Source organism: Staurois parvus, unplaced genomic scaffold (genome assembly GCF_062004578.1).
Source record: "Staurois parvus isolate SC_StPar_1 unplaced genomic scaffold, SC_StPar_1.0 ptg000198l, whole genome shotgun sequence".
NCBI lineage: Eukaryota > Metazoa > Chordata > Amphibia > Anura > Ranidae > Staurois > Staurois parvus.
In genome coordinates this window covers 15659732-15680506 of record NW_028317994.1, presented here as the reverse complement: position 1 = coordinate 15680506, position 20775 = coordinate 15659732, and the positions used below count along the sequence as shown (strand labels likewise).

At 42.2% G+C, this 20775-nt stretch overlaps 1 protein-coding gene across 1 annotated transcript in view; it reads right to left on the bottom strand.

Moving 5' to 3' along the window:
• The window catches only part of BRD10 (bromodomain containing 10), a 54739-nt gene that overhangs the window by 7070 nt on the left and 26894 nt on the right, over nucleotides 1–20775 (bottom strand). The window contains exons 4-7 of the mRNA XM_089678135.1: nucleotides 19374–19453; nucleotides 4191–4280; nucleotides 2622–2737; nucleotides 2120–2280 (exon numbers count right to left, since the gene is read on the bottom strand). Of these exons, the coding sequence (XP_089534261.1) occupies nucleotides 2120–2280; nucleotides 2622–2737; nucleotides 4191–4280; nucleotides 19374–19453 (447 nt within the window). The remainder of the gene's footprint in view (nucleotides 1–2119; nucleotides 2281–2621; nucleotides 2738–4190; nucleotides 4281–19373; nucleotides 19454–20775) is intronic.

Sequence of the window (20775 nt, the reverse complement as noted above, 5' to 3'; positions counted from 1 at the left end):
TTCTGTTTCTCCATTTGTATCCAATGTATTCGGACCAACCCGGTCTGTTGAGGGCAGCAAGCAGTGCATATTCCAGAAAATTCCAGAACATTCCTATTGGGTCTACTGAGTCCTTTCCTAGCGCAGGAGTAAAGTGTTTGTTGTGTTGGACTGGGACATTTTTTACCTTGATCCAGGGAATGCATTAAGGTAAAAAATGTCCAGCCTTTTCAACCACATCAATACTGGGGTGATTATGCTCACTGGTAGATGTATCTGTATTAAGTTTTTGGCTGGAAATAAAACCCCCAGAACTAGTGGATTTCTAGAAGAGTTTTTTAGCTGTAAAAAATGCTCCAACACTGAAAAACACAGTAAAACGAGGTAAAACGCAGAAAACCGACATTTTTGAGTGTTTTTATTTTAGCGATTTTTTTTGTGTAAAAAAAAACCTATAAAAACTGCAAACGCGGAAAAACTCGGCTAAATGCTAATGAAAAAACGCTAACAAAAAGCTGAAAAACTCATGTCTTTAATGCGACTTTACACAGCTAACGCTACCAGCATTATTAAAATGCCCAGTGTGGATGAAGCCTAAAGCCCATCTTTTAAAAAAAAAAAAAAGAACTACGATTGATTCTGTGGGGTCTAATTCTAGGAGCATCATTCTTATCCTGACTTCACTACTATGATCAAACTATGTTTCAAGCATGGGCACCTAAACAGAGAGATTTTAGAAAGCTAACAGCAAAGATCTCATGCCATGTGATGGTACTCTTTTATAGTCCATTAAAACAGAACTAATCCCACTGACTTAAAGTGATATTGAACACACACTGTTAATCTACATTATCTCTTTCTGTATGGGGATGATGGCACTTTAATTATTGTAATTAAATAAAGCATCTATGTACCTTTTTTCTAGGGAGGATAAAAAATGAATTATTATTTTTTTTTAAATTGGATTTTTTTAATTTAAATTGGATTTTTTTTATTTTTATCAAATTTATTTTAATAAAATGCTTTTGGAGTAAAAATCTATCTAAATATAGTTTTTTGTTTAAGATACAATAATAATTTAGTTTATTCAGCATGAAATGGAGCTTAGTTATGTAGCATGAGGCTGTATATTCTGCAATATTTACACTTTTGGTAAACTCACTCAATGAATCCAAGCTCTGCAAACTGAGATAACATGCACTTCATTGATGCATTCACACAATTTTGCAGTAACTGTGAGATAAAACAAAGTAAAGGAATATTCCTTTAGCCCATTGTTTTGCCAATCTATGTACACTACAAACTGTATGATTGTTTGAAGAGAAATGTTTGAAGAGAAATGCATCTGTGAGGAGGAAGGGCAAACAGTAAAACTACCAGCAAGAATGAGTTGGAGTCCTTACATTTAAAAAGCACCTAACATTTTAGATCCATCATGGCAGCGCCTGTTAGCGGGCATCCACTCACCTGTGCAGTGCACAACCATCCAAAGCAGTGTGCCCGAGCTGACAGGGAGGAGAACTGCTAGTAAACAAAACAGTTCTCCTCCCCGTCAGAGATCATCGTAAATCACCGGACGCCGGTGAGTAATCACCGGCTGGGACCCGGTGATTAACAACTGCGGCCACTAATGGCGGCACGGGTAGGGCGTGCATGTGGCTCTCGCATGCGCCCCCGTACCCGCAAATGCAAGATCACATGTGTATATATATCTATATATATATATTTCTGCTACAGGGCGGTCGGGAAGCGGTTAAGGCATGTCTTGAATAATAACTGTTAGAGCTACTAGTGTGCTTATGTTTGTTCTTAACTGCACCTTCAAGTCATCAAATGGCTGTCATATCTGATTACATGTGCAGCACCATGGCAACTGCACAACAAAGGCTAAGATGGCAGCTTCCGTAGATGTAAAGAAGAGGAGGGTTTAGTTCCGCTTTAAGCATGCTGGACAGGAAAACGTGATACGGAAAAGTGCAGAGCAGTAATACTGAATACTGGCAATACTCCCTACCTATAGAATATGACAGAACTATCTGAAAGAAAAAAAAACTAAATGAAGGGATAATAAATACTTTGCCAGGTAAAACAGATCATGCACACATATATTTTGCTGTTTGGCTGCAGTTTTGAATCATACCATCACACTTCTCAGTTTCCTTGTGACAGAGTTCAGATGATTTAGGTACAGAAATTGGAGATTTGCTTGGCTCACAATTTCCACGAGAGGATGATTCTCTGCTAAAATTGTCAGATTCTGGCAGCCTTCGGAAATCATCATAGTCCTTTCTCAGACGTGCACTGCAAGAGGACATATAAAAAATGTCAGCAACAACCACTGTTCTGTGTTATGCTGCTACTGATGCAACCAGGACTGATGTCTCATGCTATGTGATACAAAAAGTAAATAGCAGATCTGAATGCTGATACAAACTGATATATTTAGAATACATTTAGAATACAGTTCTAGGCAACAATGTATAGATTCATAAGATATTTCTGAAATCTATTCAGTTTTCAGCAATTGCTCATTTACAATAAAGTAAAATGCCATCTGCTAAACAGGAGACTACATACTAACTTTTGAGTAAGAAATGATAATATTTGCCTGGTTTACAGTATTGTTTAAAGTGTGTTATTACCGATTTTTTTGAAAAGCCTTCAGTAGCTTTGGTTCCCATGGCAACAGTTCATTTAGCAGACGTGTCAAGGTGCCATGAAGCTCTTTTACACCTTGCCTCCTTAAGTGCCATTTTCCCTAAAAAAATTATTTAAGCATAAATCATTGCAAGAAAATGGAAAAATATACATACAGCTCATTACAACCTATAAAAAAGCTGAACAAACCTACAGGCAGCAACAAGCGGCTACAGACCAGAAATTATCTTAGCTGTCAAAAAGCAACAGACCAAACTAAACTGAAAGATCATTATACAGATATTTCATGACTGGCATCAGGGGTGTCAAACCTTTTAACTTTTCTGGGCCACATTAGAAGAAGTGGAATTGTCTTAGGCCACACATAAAATACACTAACAATAAGGATAGCTGATCAACAAAAAAAGTGGTTAGAGCGTTTCTTCACTCTAGAAAAAAAAAAATTCAAAGTCAGCAATGACAGATCCTGTAGCTACTGACTTTTAATTACAGGGTACTTACCTGTCCAGGGATCCAGCAGCGTCCTCACCCCAGCTAGTTCTTCACTAGCCTTTGGGTTTCCGGCTCAGCATCCTAACTGTGGGCAAGCCGACTGTGAAGCTGCCCACTGCGCATACGTGAACTGTGCTGTGCTTTGTGAATGGTCTTGCAGCCTTTTAGGACCTGTGACGTGTCCCAGAAGACTGCAGGGAGGGAGGGGGGAAACGTCCGCTTGGATTGCCTAGGTGATCTGAGCAGAAGTGGGAGTGGGTACGTGACAAAACTAAGTACCTGCTCCTCCCCCAAAAAATTACATGCCATATGTGGCAGCGGAGGGGAGGAGGAGAACTTAAAGCAGCATTTCCCCTTTTGAGTGAAGTTCCGCTTTAACGATCAAGGATATAGATAATGTACCTATCTGAGTGATAAAACATTTTTCTTGTTATTTTTTTTTAAATTATAAAAGTAAAAATAGGGCAACATAAAACTAGTACGATATTTGACAAACTAACACATCAATATCTGGATTGATGGATGCAGTATCAATTCTCAATTAATTCTCAAAGTGCTGATCAGATATTTTGGTTCTAACTTTGCACTTCGTGCGTTTCATCCTTGAAAATTGTTGTTCACAAATATCGATGCTGTCAAAAAACTGATGACATGAATAAGGCATGATTGTAAATAGTGGGATATTTTTCTTTGGGAAGATAAAACTTATAAAAGTCCAGTAAAGAGACACGGTCAAATACTTATTTGGCTGCATGTGTTCGCTAAGTGTAAATGCATTTTTAACAATTTTGTGTTGGGCCACATTTATAGCTGTCTTGGGCTATATGCAGCCCGTGGGTTGCAGGTTGGACACCCCTATCTTACATGTTATAACAATAATATGCAATGACAATTCTGGATTGAAAATACTGCTCTGGATGAGTATTTACAGTTCATGAAACACAAGTATTTCACCACAATTATAATAAAAAGCAAGGCCAGATACCTTTAGTTTTTTTTTTTGCCAGATAGAGTATCATGCAACATGCATGTTAACATTACTTTACAAAAAATGCTCTTACCGATTTCTTTTTGTTGTTTTCCAATGTTTTGAGATCTCCTTCAATTTTCTTAATCAGCTCCCTGAGTTCATCAAGATTTGTACAAACGAGCTAAAAACAAAAAAAACGTATAAGGAATGCATATATGGAATAAAATTCTGACCTCTGCAACACACTGCTGACAGGGTCTCTTACATACACTCTTCTAAAGAAAAAGAAAACGGAAGCCCTTCTAAGGGATCAGAAAAGAAAAAAGAAAGAAAAAAAAACAAAGAAAAATTATTTAAAGAATTTGTGTATGGACTATCGGTCATTGATTTTGAAAAAGTGTTGGAATATGTCAGATTTACATTGGATTGTACCGTGTAGGGTGTTTGCAATTCTATTACAATATAGAACCTTTGGAATATATACCACTTTTCTAAAAGGAAGTATTAAAGAATGAACACAGAGGTACAGGATCACCTAACTAGTTAAGGCACACAAAAACAGACATGCTATGCATCTACAGTACTGTATATGCCTGTTCCTTGAGCAGCTAACTTCACAAACTTTGACCTGTAAACATCTGTTTTAGAAAGACAGAGGCCATTCCAACAGCTTCCTTTCCATAATGTATTTATTAGTTGTACAGCTCCACTCTAATTTAACATTTTAAAAGTACGTTGCGCCCAAAAGATAGCTGCTGTTCCCTTTTGTAGCAAGAAAAGTCACTCTAATTTTGTTATTGGAGCCAGAATTTATGAATTTATGATGAAGCTTCACCAACTAGCAGTTACACTGGACAGTGCAATAGCCATTACTGGAGCTTATGCTGACCACACACCAGTTATATTTACCTTATATCTGCTATTAGATTTACAAGATGGATTAAAAGCTGTGTAGTGCAAGGGCCTAACTGATTGGATATACATTAAATGGGTTGTTTAGGTAAATGGCTCACAGCTGGTAGACATAGTAGAAAAAATGTAAAGAAAATCTAACTGGTACCCAGACACCGTGCATCAAGAATTTAGGAAACGTCAGGCCCCAGTAATAAAAAGTGAGACTAAATCATACAGGGACAAAGAAGAGACAACATGAGTTGTGGTGTTTCCTTGCAAGCTGGTCACGCAGTCTGATTGAGCAGTCTCATTTAGATTTGCTAAAAAAATGTGTTGTGAGAGTCTAGGCAAATCATTTCCATTCAGAAAGACCCTAACACTTTACAATTGGTAGAGGTAAGGCTGACCAAGCACTAAAAACAAATTGATTTTACAACGCTAATTCCAAAAAGTTGGGATGCTGTGTAAAATCTACATTAAAAAAAATGCAATGATATGCAAATCTCATAAAGCCTTATTTTTTTCACAGCAGAAAACAGAAAACATATCAAATGTTTAAATTTAGAAAATGCACCATTTTAGTAAAAAAAATGAGGGTAATTTTGAAACTGATGGCAGCAACACATCTCAAAAATAAGTTGGGACACGGCCATGTTTACCATGGTGTAGCATCCCCTCCTCTTCTAACAACACTCTGTAAACATCTGTGAACTGGATTGGAGAGGAATGTTGTCCAATTCTTCCCTGATATAGGATTCTAACTGCTCCAACAGTCCTGGGTCTTCTTTCTCATATGTTTCATTTCAAGATGCGCCAAATATTTTCAATTGGTGAAAGGTTTGGACTGCAGGCAGACCAGTTAAGCCCCCAGACTCTTCTGCTATGAAGCCATGCCATTGTCATAGATGTGGTATGTGGTTTAGCAATGTCCTCCTGAAATATGCAAGGCCTTCCCTGAGAAAGACATTGTCTGGATGGGAGCATATACTGCTCTAAAACCTGGATATATCTTTTGGCATTGATGGCACCTTTCCAGATGTGCAACCCATTCCATACGTACTAATGCACCCTCATACCATCAGAGATGTAGGCATTTGAACGGAGTGCTGATAAGACGCTGGAAGATCCCTCCCCTCTTTAGTCTGAAGAATGCCGCACCCATGGTTGGCAAAAAGAATGTCACATTTTGATTGGTCTGACCACATACCAGTTTCCCACTGTGCAACAGGCCATTTTAAATTGGCTTGCATTTTTGGACGGCACAGCAAATTGTATTCACAGACAATGATTTTTGGAAGTATTACTGAGCCCATGCAGTGATGTGCATCACAGAATCATGCCTGTTTTTATTGCAGTGCCATCTGCGACCCAGAAGATCACAAGCATCCAGTATTGCATTTTGGCCTTGTCCCTTGCACACAGGGATTTCTCCAGATTCCCAGAATCTTTTGATGAGATTATGTACTGTGTATTATATTAAATGATAATATATTTAAAGTCTGTGCAATTTCAAGTTAAGGAATATTATTCTGAAATTTTTGACAAGTTTTCGATGCAACTTTTCAGATTGGTGAACCTCTTCCTATCTTTACTTCTGAGACACTTTGACTCTCGAAGATGCTCTTTTTTATACCCAATCATAATACTGACCCATTGCCAATGAACCTAATTAGTTGCAAAGTGTTCTTCCAGCTTCCTTGTTAGTACCAGGTACCAGGTACTCTGCCAGCTATTTGCCCTGTCCCAAATTTTTTGAGATGTGTTGCTGCCATCAATTTCAAAATTGCCTCATTTCTTTCTTAAAATGGAGCATTTTCTCAGTTTAACCACTTGTCCCCCAGAAGATTTACCCCCCTTCCTGACCAGACCAGTTTTTGCGATACGGCGCTGCGTTACTTTAACTGACAATTGCGCGGTCACGAAATGCTGCACCCAAATTAAATTTACGTCCTTTTTTCCCTACAAATAGAACTTTCTTCTGGTGGTATTTGATCGTCTCTGCGGTTTTTATTTTTTGCGCTATAAAAAAAAAAAATACCGACAATTTTGAGAAAAAAAAAAAAATGAAGCCAAAATATATTCAGCTACATGTCTTTGCTAAAAAAAAATCCCAATACATGTAAATTAATTGGTTTACGTGAAAGTTATAGCATTTACAAATGGCGGTATTTATACTGGAATTTATTTTTTTTTATTAGTAATGGTGGCGATAGCGAGACTGCGGCTGGCATTCTGACACTGGGGGGAAACTGACTTTGTGCCACTGACATCCCCAGTGACACCAATACAGTGATCAGTAAGTTGTAGATCGCCGCCATTACTAGTAAAAATTGAAAAGAAAAAAAAAAAAAAAAAGACATGAAGCAGAATACATTTTGGCCTATATTTATGATGAAATTTGTTTTTTTTAATTTTTTACTGGACATGTTTAATAGAAAAAAATATTTTTTTCTCAAAATTGTCGATATTTTTTTTAATAGCGAAAACATTTTTTAAAAACACACAGGCGATCAAATACCACCAAAAGAAAGCTCTATTTGTGGGGAAAAAGGGACATAAATTTCATTTGGGTGCAGCATTGCATGACTGCACATTTGTCAGTTAAAGTAACGCAGCACCGTAATGCAAAAAATGACCTGGTCAGGAAGGGTAGTAAATCCTCAGGAAGGCAAGGTGGAAAACGTTTTGAAATGATTTATCTTTGTCTCATATTTTTACATCACAGAAACCTGAAATTTTAACAGGGGTGTGTAGACTTTATGCAATGTATGTCCTTATATTACCTAGCTTCGGTAACTCTAAATTAATTTTAACCACTTGCCTACCTGAGGATTTACCCCCCTTAATGACCAGTCCTCTTTTTGCTGTTTGTGGCAGCACTATTTCAACTGATATTTGCGCGGTCATGCAATGCTGTACCCAAGCAAAATTTAGGTCCTTTTCTTCACACAAATAGAGCTTTCTTTCGGTGGTATTTGATCACCTGTGCGCTTTTTATTTTTTACGCTATAAAAAAAGACCGAATATTTTGAAGACAAATTATATTTTTTACTTTTGGCTATAAAAAATGTATAGTAAACTCAAAGTTAGTCATAAATTTAGGCCAAAATGTATTCTGCTACATGTTTTTGGTTAAAATCCCAATAAGTGTATATTGATTGCTTTGTGTGAAAGTTATAGCGTCTACAAACTATGGTATAGATAATGTAATTTACACAGCTTTTACTTTCTGACTGCCCATCACATTTCTTGAGGTACTAAAATACCAGGACAGTACAAGCACACCCAAGTGACCCCTTTTCGGAAAATAGACATCCTAAGCTATCTGCTGAGAGGCATATTGAGTCCATAGAAGATTTAATTTTTTTCCAAAAGTTTTTGGAAAATGACAAAAACAGTTTGTGTAAAAAAAAAAAAAAGTTGCCATTTAAATTATATATATTGATCACACAAGCCATGGGTATATGTGGAATTACACCCCAAAATACATTCTGCTATTTCTACCGAGTATGGGGATACTTTTTGGTAGCCTAGCCACATATAGAAGCCTAAAATCCAATGATCACTTTGAAAGCATGAAGATGCGTAACTTCCGCATTTCACTTCCTCACTACCTATCAGTTTCGGAGGCCATGAAATGCCAGGACAGCACCAAACTCCCCCAAATGACCCCTTTTTGGAAAGTAGACACCCCAATGAATTTAAAAAGAGGCATGGTGAGTATTTAACAGATATAATTTTTTCTTATAGGGTTTTGAAATATAAAAAAAGAAAAAAAAAATATGTTTTTGATTTCTTTCGTCATTTCCCAAAAACTTGAGATCAGCAAAATACTCACCATGCTTCCTATCAAATTCCTTGGGGTGTTTACTTTCCAAAAAGGTGTCATTTGGGGGGGGGGGTTTGGTGCTATCCTGGCATTTCAGGGCCTCCGAAATTGTAATAGGTAGTCAGGAAGTGTAATGAGGAAATAAAGCCCTTTAAAAGCCTGAAGGTGCTTATTGGATTTTGGGGTCCTGTACTTGGCTAGACTGCCAAAACGTCCCTCCCATGTGGTACCCCCATACTTGGGAGAAGTAGCAGAATGTATTTTGGGAAGTAATTCCACATATACACATGCCATCTGTGATCAATAAATCATTTAAGGGACAATTTAGTGTCACTTAATAATATTTTTTTGTCATTTACCAAAAACTTGTGGTAAAAAAATAAAATTCTTCTATTGACTCAACACGCCTCTCAGCAAATAGTTTGGGGTATCTACTTTCCAAAAAGGGGTCATTTTGGGGGTGGGAGCATTTTATGCCCAGCATTAGAAGTTTATGCCACACATCATTCACTATTCTAACCATCTGAAGACCAAGCCTTTTCTGACACTTTTTGTTCCCATGAAAAAAAAATCTGTATTTTTTGCTAGGAAATTACTTTGAACCCACGAACATTATATATATTTTTTTAAAGCAGACAGCCTAGTGAATAAAATAGTGGGTGCTGAAATTTTTTAAGTTACATAGTACTCGCGCAGCGATTTTTCAAACGCAAATTTTTGAAAAAAAATAGACTTTTTAGATGTATAGCCTGTTACCCTCTAACAGGTCTTATATATCTTATATGGCGCAAAACCAAATCCCAACAAGCCTTCACCCGCTACAAATCTGCCTTCCACACCTACACCTCCTCCCTCCACGCAGCCAAACAAGCCTACTTCCTGACCCTCATCAAGGCCCTCTCCTCCAATCCTCGCCGACTCTTCTCCACCTTCAACTCTCTACTCTCGCCACCCCCACCTCCACCCAGCACCTCACTCACTGCCCTTGAGATTGCCAATCACTTCAAAAACAAGATTGACACAATTCGCAAGGACATCGCCGCAACTCACACGCCCTCTCAACCCGTCCCCTCTCACTCAGCTACCCCCTCACCCCCCCTCCCCCTTGACATAACCCGCAGGGACTTCGTCGCTGCTCAAACTCCCTCCAACCCCGTTCCCCCTCACTGAGCTACCCCCTCATCACCCCTCTCCCACGGCCCCACCACTGCTCTGACCTTCACTTCCACCCCACATTCCTCATACTGAAGCTCCCCCAACACCCCTTTGACCTTACTACCATCAAGGAAGTCTCCAAGATCCTCTCTGATGCCCGCCTCACCACCTGCCCCCTCGACCCTAACCCCCCACAACTCCTACGACCTCCCTCCCCCTCCATCCTATGCTCCCTCACCCACATCTTCAATCTCTCCCTCTCCTCCGGCACTTTCCCCTCCCCTCTGAAACATGCACACATCACCCCCATACTTAAAAAGCCCTCCTTGGACCCCAATGACCCGAACAACCTCAGACCCATCTCCCTGCTCCTATTTACATCTAAACTCCTCGAGCGCCTAGTCTACTACCGCCTAAGCTCTCACCTCAACGACAACAACCTCCTTGATCCCCTACAGTCCGGCTTCCGTCCCCTACACTCCACCAAAACTGCCTTACTCAAACTCTCCAACGACCTGCTAACCGCCAAAGCTAATGGCCACTATTCAGTGCTCCTACTCCTTGACCTCTCTTCGGCCTTCGAAACAGTCGACCACCCCCTCCTCCTCAAAAAACTACACTTCCTCGGCCTCAGAGATTCTGCTCTCTCCTGGCTCTCATCCTACCTGTCACAACGCTCTTTCAGCGTTACCTGTAATGCTACCACCTCCCCCTCACTCCCCCTCTCTGTTGGGGTCCCTCAAGGCTCTGTTCTCGGGCCCCTTCTCTTCTCCATCTACATCTCCTACCTTGGCCAACTCATACACTCTAACGGCTTCAACTACCAACTCCATGCCGACGACACACAAATCTATCTCTCAACCCCCCACCTCACCCCCTCGGTCTCCGCCCAAATCACACACCTACTGAGCAACATATCAGACTGGATGTCGCTCCACTTCCTTAAACTGAACCTCTCCAAAACCGAGTTTCTTGTCTTCCCCCCAGCCCGGACACCACCCCCCACTGACTTCTCCATCACATCCAACAACGCCACCATCAAACCCGCCCCGCAGGCCAGAGTACTTGGTGTCATTCTGGACTCCAACCTATCCTTACAGCCCCAAGTCCAATCTTTAACAAACTCGTGCAGACTCCACCTCCGCAACATCGCCAAAATATGCACGTTCCTAACTCCAGAAACCACTAAACAGCTCATCCACTCCCTCATCATATCACGACTCGACTACTGCAACTCCCTCCTCACTGGCCTGCCTCGCCGCTGGCTATCCCCACTTCAGTTGATCCTGAATACGGCTGCCAGACTCATTCACCTTTCCAACCTCTCCGTTTCCGCCACCCCCCTCTGCCAATCCCTCCACTGGCTTCCGATTGCGCAACGGATCAAATTCAAAATCCTAACATTGAAGTACAGAGCTGTCCACCATACTGCCCCGAACTACATCACTGACATAATATCCAAGTACCGCCCAGCACGCACACTCTGCTCCTCACAAGACCTCCTTCTCTCTAGTTCCCTGGTCTCCTCCTCCCATGCCCGCCTCCAGGACTTCTCCAGGGTGTCACCCATCCTCTGGAACTCCCTGCCCCAACCCATCAGATTATCACCTACTCTCCTCTCCTTTAGGTGCACCCTGAAAACTCATCTCTTCAGGGAAGCCTACCCCACCCCCTGCTAACTTGCCGACCTCCTCCACTCTTCCTGCCACTCCATCCCCCACAGCAATCTCCTCCTGTGCCACTATCCCCTCCCTCCTAGATTGTAAGCTCGAAAGAGCAGGGCCCTCAAACCCCCATGTTTTGCATTGTATTGGTATTGTTCTATCACATGTTCTGTCCCCCTTTGTAATGTACAGCGCTGAGCGAACTATTGGCGCTTTATAAATACTGTATAATAATAATAATCCCATACCTGCATCTGGCACTCTTGCTGGGGAGAAATTGTTTGAATGCAAGGCGGCCAAAAAAATTAATGAGGGACTCATCAAAGCAGGTTTTTTTGCTGGGGAGTATAGACATCTGCAAATTTTTGGTTAAGGTGATATATGAGGGGCTGAATTTTGTGGAGCCGGTAAAATTCAGGGTCACCTCAAGGACGACAGAGTGTATTGTCGTTGAAATGCATAAAACACATTAAAACTCATATCTATGCCTGGCCATGGCAGCAGAGAACACGGGCATATGATGGATCGGGTCTGTGGACCAATACAACTGCAATTCACTCTTTTTAGTAAAGCCCATGTTGAGGGTTGGGCCCCAAAAAAATGTACATTTGGAAACCGTAATGGGTTTCCGTGCAAATGGTCTGGCAAGGTTTGAATTTGGGTTGGCGGCAATAAAATTGTTGTGCATATAAATTGCTTTGATCCACAATCAATGCATACAGATCTTCCGTGAAAAACAGCTCCAAAAAACCAAGGGGAGTAGTTAAATTTGCTGTTTCCGCCTGAAATCCAAGTTGGCCAGTGAATGGGGGAAGTACTGGTGCTGATTCTGCAAACACTGCGGTTTTGTGTGCAATGTATCAAGTGACAGTGACCTACTGACACTGCACTTGCTGGGGGAGAAGGGGGGGGTAAGTCTAGGGGCTAAAAGCAGGTGCTGCCAGGTGACGGGGCTGATCCCGCTAATGCTGCATTTTTGGGGACACTATACTAATGTGAACGCTGGTATAATGCTGATCTGATCAAAGATTATTGATCCGTTCAGGCACTATACTAGCAATGGAAGTTTATTGTGTATGCACGTGTTCCTGGCAATCAAGGGGTTAAATGTGTGTACTGACAGGCAATCTGAAGCTATCTGGGAGGGGCGTGAAAACCACGGAAGCACGAATCACGTATTTATACACGTGATTTTGCACACCTGTTCTGCCCTGTAACAGTATTTCTGCGACAGGGTGGTCAGGAAGCAGTTACAGAAGCGGTTTGCATTACGGTGCTGCATTATTTTAACTGACAATTGCACGGTCATGCAATGCTGCACTCAAATGAAATTTACGTCCTTTTTTTCCCCCACAAATTGAGCTTTTTTTCGGTGATATTTGATCACCTGTGAATTTTCTATTTTTTGCGCTATAAATAAAAAAAAAAAAAAAGACTGACAATTTTGAGAAAAAAACAATATTTTGGAATTTTTGCTATAAAGCATGTCCAGTAAAAAAATTTAAAAATCAAATTTCATCATAAATTTAGGCCAAAATTTATTCTGCAACATGACTTTGCTAAAGAAAATCCCAATACGTGTATATTAATTGGTTTACATGAAAGTTAAGCGGTTAAAGAGGCTGTGCAATCAGATTGTATAGTGAATAGCAAGCCTTATGGTTGCCATATACATTACTATCTGCCCCATACAATAAACTTTAGATTTACTAGAAGTGTAATATGAGGTCCTACCTAATCCAACCAATCATTGTATCCAGTCAGGCAGGCTCTTGTACTACAGAGCTGATTCTAAAGAAGATTGTACAGTGTACGGTCAACCATAGGGAGACTGTACAATCAGACTATGCGTGTGGCTAGCTTTAGGAAGGACCGCTACTATTTAAACAGAGTAGAGTTAGACAGAGAATGACCTCTGCTAAACTGGCATATCAGACATTCTTAAAGTATATGTAAACCCTCACCTTGTAAAACAACCCATTCAGTTTAAAGTATATTAAAAAAAGACAAAACATTAGTGTATAGATATAAAAAAAATTATAAACATATAAATATATTTTTTATAAGTGATCACATACCCTCTGTCCTCAGCTGCATAAAGAGCTCAGGAAGGAGAAACAGCAGTATACTGATCTTCCCAGTGAATGGCGGGGGGGGGGGGCATATCAGCACAATCCTGATCATTGGATTGCTTTCATGCCTAGTGTGGTAATTTATTTTATAGAAATGCAGGGGGACTGGCAAGAACACCAGCGATCTCACACGAAGGAAGCAATATAAAGGGAACAGGATACTTTTTCACACAAGTACATAATACTGCAGGCACATATCAGGAATATGAAATATTGAGTTTACATATTCTTTTAGCTCATTGTTTAAATGCCAAGCACACATAAGTTAAAGCTGAACTCCAGGCACGTGTATTGGGGTAACTGAAGACTGGAGTTGAGAAAACCGGATTATTTGTTACTCACTGTAAAATCCTTTCTCTGAGTTAATTGATGGACACAGCTTTTCTATTCTTGACCACAGGGTTATAGCACCACCTACAGGAGTAGAACACTAGGCAGCAAAAGAACAAAGCACTGCCTTTCGGCAGACTTAGCTGGTAAAAACTCTGCTATAGACAAGCCAATCAGTCACAAAGCAGTGTAAGAGAATGGAAAAAAACTCAGAAAAAGGGATTTTACGGTACCAAAAAATTCCAATTTCTCCTATGTTCATTGATGAACACAGCTCTTCTATTCTTGACCACAAGGATGCTCCAAAGCAGTGCCTCAATGAGGGGTGGTGAAAAAAGAAAAAACAAAACAATCAGCAACCAGGCAAACATTCCAACCACCCACATAAATTTCCCCATGGGGGAACAAGCAACCCCGAACAACAACCTGAAAAACCATGCGGCCAAACCAGCACCCAAAAATACAAACACAGAAACATAGTAAAAGTTTGGTAAAAAATTGTACACTGACAACCAGGTAGCCGCCTTGCAAACCCAAAACACAGACACCTGATGTCGAAAATCCCAACAGACACCAATCGCTCTGGAGGAGAGTGCTGTGTTGGGGAGAGGCGGAGCTCGACCCGCAACAGTAAAAACCTAGCCAATCGTCTGCCGAATCCCTCAAGAAATAGTGGCAGGAGGCGGCCACCAGGTCATTTTAGGGGCCGCTCATGATCACTAAAAGAGGAAGAATCTGACCTCTGGAAGGAAGCTGTAGCAGACAGGTATACTCGAATTGCCCAGAGCACATCCAAGGAGTGCAGCGCATCCTCCTTAGGGTGCCATGTTGTGGACACAAAGACAGCAGTCAGCAGGACAAAGTCCTCAGCAGGAAGGACACCATCTATGGAAAGGGGAGGGGACACGTATGAAGGACCCCCCTCTTATTCCACTCTAAGACTGAGATGAAAATATACAGGAGAAGGTTACCAGCACCGACAGCCACCATGCGGAAATGAAGGCAACCAAAATGAGCAACTCTCTGAAATAGCATCAGAAACGGAAAGCCCCAAACCCCCTTAAAGAAGACTTCTGAAGAAAGAACCAAGCTCAGGTCCCACAGTGCAAAGGAGACGTACAGAAAGCGCCTCATGGTCAACCCCCCCTCTTGGGTGAAGATGTGAAGCAAGGAGTGTGTGGCCAAGGGTCACAGAAAAAGGTTGCCATGGCAGAAACCTGATCTTAAATGGTACTGGAGGCAAGCTTTTGTTCAATGCCCGGTTGCAAAAAAACAAAACTCAAGCCACCCAAAGGGGCTTTAGATGGACATGAAGAGTCTTGCATCAGGTGATGTGAGCCTCCTAGGTGCGGTAGTAATCTCCCAAGAGGAAAAAAAAAAACTTCTAGAACCAGGCTGTTAATAGCCCTACAGTTAGAGTCAGAGACAGTGTAACATGGTGAAAGAACAGTCTTTGGTACAAAAAGTGTTCCTGAAGAGATAGCTTTCAGAGAGCATCAAGACAATAAAGGCTACAAACCATTTAGCTTCTATCCTGCCCCGCTGCTAAGGAAGGGACTTGGAAGAAGGAAACATGTAAGTAAAAAAGGTACCAACCCCCTGGCACCACTAGCGTGCTTGTTGCATCCACCAGGGGGCCTTTTGCTCTTGCCACAAACCTCTGTGCCTTCCTATAGAGGCGAGACACCGGCATGCACATCAGAGGTGCTCCAGCATAGGCAGACCAGATGGGACATGTTTGGGTGTAGGGACCACACCCCATTCCAGTATCTGATGATATATGCCACCTGTCAGTTCCTGGAGCCTAGAAAGTACACAGTAGGGAGAAACAGGACCTGAAGGTTCGTTCACTGAAGGATGCATGAGACCTCCAGTGCTACCATGGCACTCCACATAGCGCCCTGAAGTCATGTAGGCCACCACGGGAGCATCATCTGCAAGGATCATGACTGGGCACCCTTGAAGAAGGTCCATCCAGTGATCCAGACACAGACTTGACCACTTGTAGCCCCAGGACACTGAGGGGCAACTGAGCCGGTCTCAACCCCAGACCCCTCCCAAGCAGAAAAGTCTGACGTCCGACGCAACTATCATACAGTGGGGAGGAGAAAGGACATCCCAGGGTGTTGGGGGGGGGGGGAACCAACAGACAGAGTGTAGGAGATCCTGGAAGACAGACCCAGTTGAATCCGGGTAACCAGGGAAGTGGGAGATTGAACCTATCAGCTAAGAATTACCTCTGCAAAACCGCTGTAAGGAACTGCACATTTAGAACAGCGTCAGAGGTAGTCACCAGAGGACTCAGAACCTGCACGCAGGGCTGAGGTGAAGACCACCTGCCAAGTCTAAAGCTTCTCGAGCTCATCCAGTGGGAGTAACACTTTGGCCCATGCCAAAATGAGGATCAGACCCATTTACTCCTGCCCTCAGTTCAGGCTCCGGGCAGACCTTTTGAGAGTTAGAACCCAACCGAATATCAGCAGAGTGCACATCATGAGCAACATGTAGTCCATCAGTGCAGAAGAGGTCTCTGCTTGCAGAGGAAGTGCATCCAGGTAGCCATACTGGCAATCACTCGGTGTCACAGCAAAGCCAGTACCAGTGCCCACACCTTGGCAAAATCAAAGGAGTAGAAGGCAGGCCACAGGGATGCGTCCTCCATTGCAAAATGTAAGCAGCACTTATAATGAGTGCAAATGGACAGGAGACATCAATGCACCATCCCCATTGCAGTGTCAGGATAATGTCATAGAAAATAAAGCATGCCTCTCATAGTGCAATACAATCGATGTACCCTTATTTGCGCAAATAAATTCCTACTTACAGATTTACAGAGTAAAAGCATTAAAAAAAAAGATGACGCTCTGACGCATTTCATCATCTAAAGACATCTTGTAACCTGGAATTAGGATTTTATTTGCGTAAATAAAGGTACATTGATTGTATTGCACTATGAGAGGCATGCTTTATTTTCTATGACATTTTCCCGACACTGCAATGGGGATGGTGCATTGATGTCTACAGATCCTGGGTCCTGATACGATTTGGGAGATCTTGGGTCCTGACAGCTTATAGAAGTCTGGATGATAACTCATCAATACAAAAAGCTGACTATTACCCCCTATAGTTAAGGGGTCTTTCCATCTGGTAAGCCTCCATTTATTTACATGGTGGTGGTTCGATCGCGTTGGTGATTGATTGGATGAAAAAGGATTCACATTATCAACATTATATTCAAGGAACGAAAAATCCATTATATAAAGTATTTATGGAAGTCACTACTCACGTGGACTTTATTGTCCTGTATATGGACTATACACGTTACTGTCTTTATACAGGAATCTGTTTTTATTTATATTTATGGCTGTTTTCACATTTCTATAAGTGTATTTAATTATTTTGCTTATTTCACACATAACTAAACATTTATGATTTTTTTATTGTTTATATTGAGAGAATGTCCTCTTAAAGTGTTTGCAGCTTTGTACACGGTGGAGGTGGGGAGTTTGCACAGTTGAATTTGTTTGTGAAAAAACTGTAAAGACATAGCCGGCTTATGCGTACCAAGGATTATGGCTACTTTACCGGCAGCCCCTGAGGTATCCTCACTGTAACCTTCCCCGCACTGATAACCAACTGGCCACCATAGCACCAGTTTTGTGTAACAACATAGGCAGGGGCCTCACCAGGAGTATACCGACTACAGGAATGTGGAGGGGGAGGGGAAACCCAGTGCTCCCTATGTCCCACACTGATCTTTGGGCAAGGGCACATGGCTGCACACATTTTACCCTACCCCCACTGGTACCAGATACTGAGTGCTATAGGAGGAAGGACAGGGCAGGGCGGGAGCCCTCAGGCAATATGGTGGCCTCAACTTTAGCATGTTCAAGTAGCCACCCATGCAAGCACCGCCCTCCAATAAGCAGGGACTCCCGCTCAGCCATATCTACCCACTGCTCAGGCAGCAGGGCCAGAAGTACTGTCAGAGTAGGGCACATGCCCATAGACAAAATGTCAGGCATGAAGCCCGCCTCCATAGGCCACAAAAGCCTCAAGCTATAGGAACATGCAGCCAAACCACGTGGCGCGGCACTGGCGGGAAGGCTGTGTATCAATACTGGCCAGGTGGGGGAGTATAGAGCACTACCCACAACCTTGGCAATGCAGTGAAACACAGCTCCAATGGTGCTGAAGTGAAATACCACACCCCCCCCCCCCCACCAGTACTGTGCCCCAGGTCAACTGGTTGGGGGGAGGCATCCATAGCAGCGCTACCAATGCTTTTGCAGATCTCCTAAGGCTAAAGTCAGGGCATCACCTGCTCGTCTGAGAGAATCCACAAGGCTACCCGAACTAACCACACTGCTTCCTCAGAACATCATAAGTACTGCAGGGCTCATAGGGCAAAGAGCTCAGGGAGTGTGTGGAACAGGCCAGAGGGACTACAGGAGCAAAGACCTGGGTGGAAAACCCTGCAGGGCCGACCACCCCAGGGAGTACCCACACCCAAGGTATCTACTTACCAATCCATGGAGGTTGTGGGTAACACTCCCAAGACAGATCCTAATCACCACTGAGTGTGGAGGGGGTTGTTGGCCAGGGTAACACTGTGATATGGACTTTAGGCTGTTTAACTTGCTGGCCGCCCTGTTCCAGGATGGGGCTTGCTGTGGCTGACCCAGCATGGAGCTAAAAGGTATGCGAGCACTCATTGGCCAGACTGGGGTGACCACTGGATCTAGATTATCCAACCTGGCTGTTGATTGAAGGTCTCCCCAGGAAAAAGAACAAAAAAAAAAAAGCTATTGAACCACAGGTCCCAGCAGGGATGGCCCTTACTCCTAACACACTAGGCAGAAATAACTGGCTTGCCTATAGCAGAGAGAGGGTTTATACCAGCTAGGACTGCCCATAGGCAGTGCTTTGTTCTATTTCTGCCTAGTGTCCTGCTCCTGTAGGTGGCACTATAACTCTTTAGTGAAGAATTGAAGAGCTGCATCTGTCAATGAACATCAGAGAAACACTGTTCTGTGCAACATCTGCATCCAGATATTAGCGTTCCCCTCACATTTAGAGTGAGTAGGTCTGTTTCTGAGGCATGTGGTGTGTGACTTTCTATCTGCTTGATGTATCCCCAATCAGCTTCAAACTTTAAGAATTGGTTTAGTATTTTTTATATACCTCATGGATTACAGACTTTTGGGAGTAGTAATGTTGCTATAAAAAAAAAAAAAAAAGTGGTTGCTGCAACTGCATTCACGTGTTACCTGGAATTCTGGAGTAACAGATGTAGCCACAGCACTTTTCTTCTTCTTTATAACCATATTTGTAGAGACAGTTTTTTTTCCTTCCAAAAATGAATAGGGAAACAACCTTAAGTATTCTGTTACATCAAACTGGTCAATTCTTACACATTTATTATTTATTAAAATAGCGGGAAAAAAACCCAAATCATGGAACATTTTTTCAAATGTAATAATGTGATTTAGATGCTGAAGAGTCAGGCATCCCATTATTCTGTGTACCTATTGTGCAATTCTCAGAAAACAATATGGCACAACCAAAGATAATGCCTATTTACATATACTGCCAACTGGCTGACACATTTCAAAGGCATCACCTTCTTAGCTCCAATTAAAAAGGTGATACCATTGAAACATGTCAGCCAGTTGGGATCCCGGTCAGGTCCCCTTGTACTCTGGAGACTGCCGAGTCTAGGACTACTGGGCTATGGATGACTGGCTCGATAAGCAATTTTCCATATGCTTGTGAGTATACTTTATGGTGATTTTTAATAAATGCTGTTGGATAATGCACTAGGCTGGTGCACCCTCTTTTATTAGTTCTTATAGAGGATTCAGGACAATCCCAGTCCTAGAGGGCAGCAAAGCTTGAAGCGATTGCCCCTGTGATGAGTATCATCCATACCTATACTGGGCTATCACACTAATACTCAGGAGGCATCTGCTGCTGTAGGTGATTTGGGGAGCAAACTTTTTTCTTTTTTTTTTTCTAATAGCAGCACCAAGTGAAAGAAGCAGACTTCAAGCCGAGGCCAATTATTTTTACCACAATACTTTCCTTCCACTCCCCTCCAACCCATCCTGATAGTTCCCCTTCCCCCTTCCAACACTTAGTGAAGGAAGATATAATCACCTAAGTTCCCCATCCCCACTGCTGCTGGTTCTGCTAGATTCAGCACTGCTATGTCAGCTCCAGGTAAGTTATATATATTAAAAAGGGCATTTAGCTTGCTTTTCTAACATGATTGGAGGGGGTACATTTTTATCCCAGAGAGCAGCTTTAATAGCTTAACTCAGTACCCCCACCAGCATACCACCCCTCCCCTTTGTTGGTCATGTTTTTTTGTATACTTTTTTCAAATGTCTTCCAAACTTCTTTCCTCCTCTGTCTTTTGACAGAAAGCAGCACTAACTCAATGATGTCAGTGCATCTTTACATTGTGCCTACAGGGTGTTGTGTTGATGACCCTTCAGTGGGCAGGCCCATGACACCTGTAATCACTCACAGGATGTCCTCAGTCTCAATTTCTAGAACCCAGATATTCCAGTAAGAGCTGTTTTACAGTTGTGTCCAAAATTATTCAACCCCCAATGCTGTAAAGGGGTTTAGGGACTATAGTGTACATTTGGAATTGTATTCAGAATC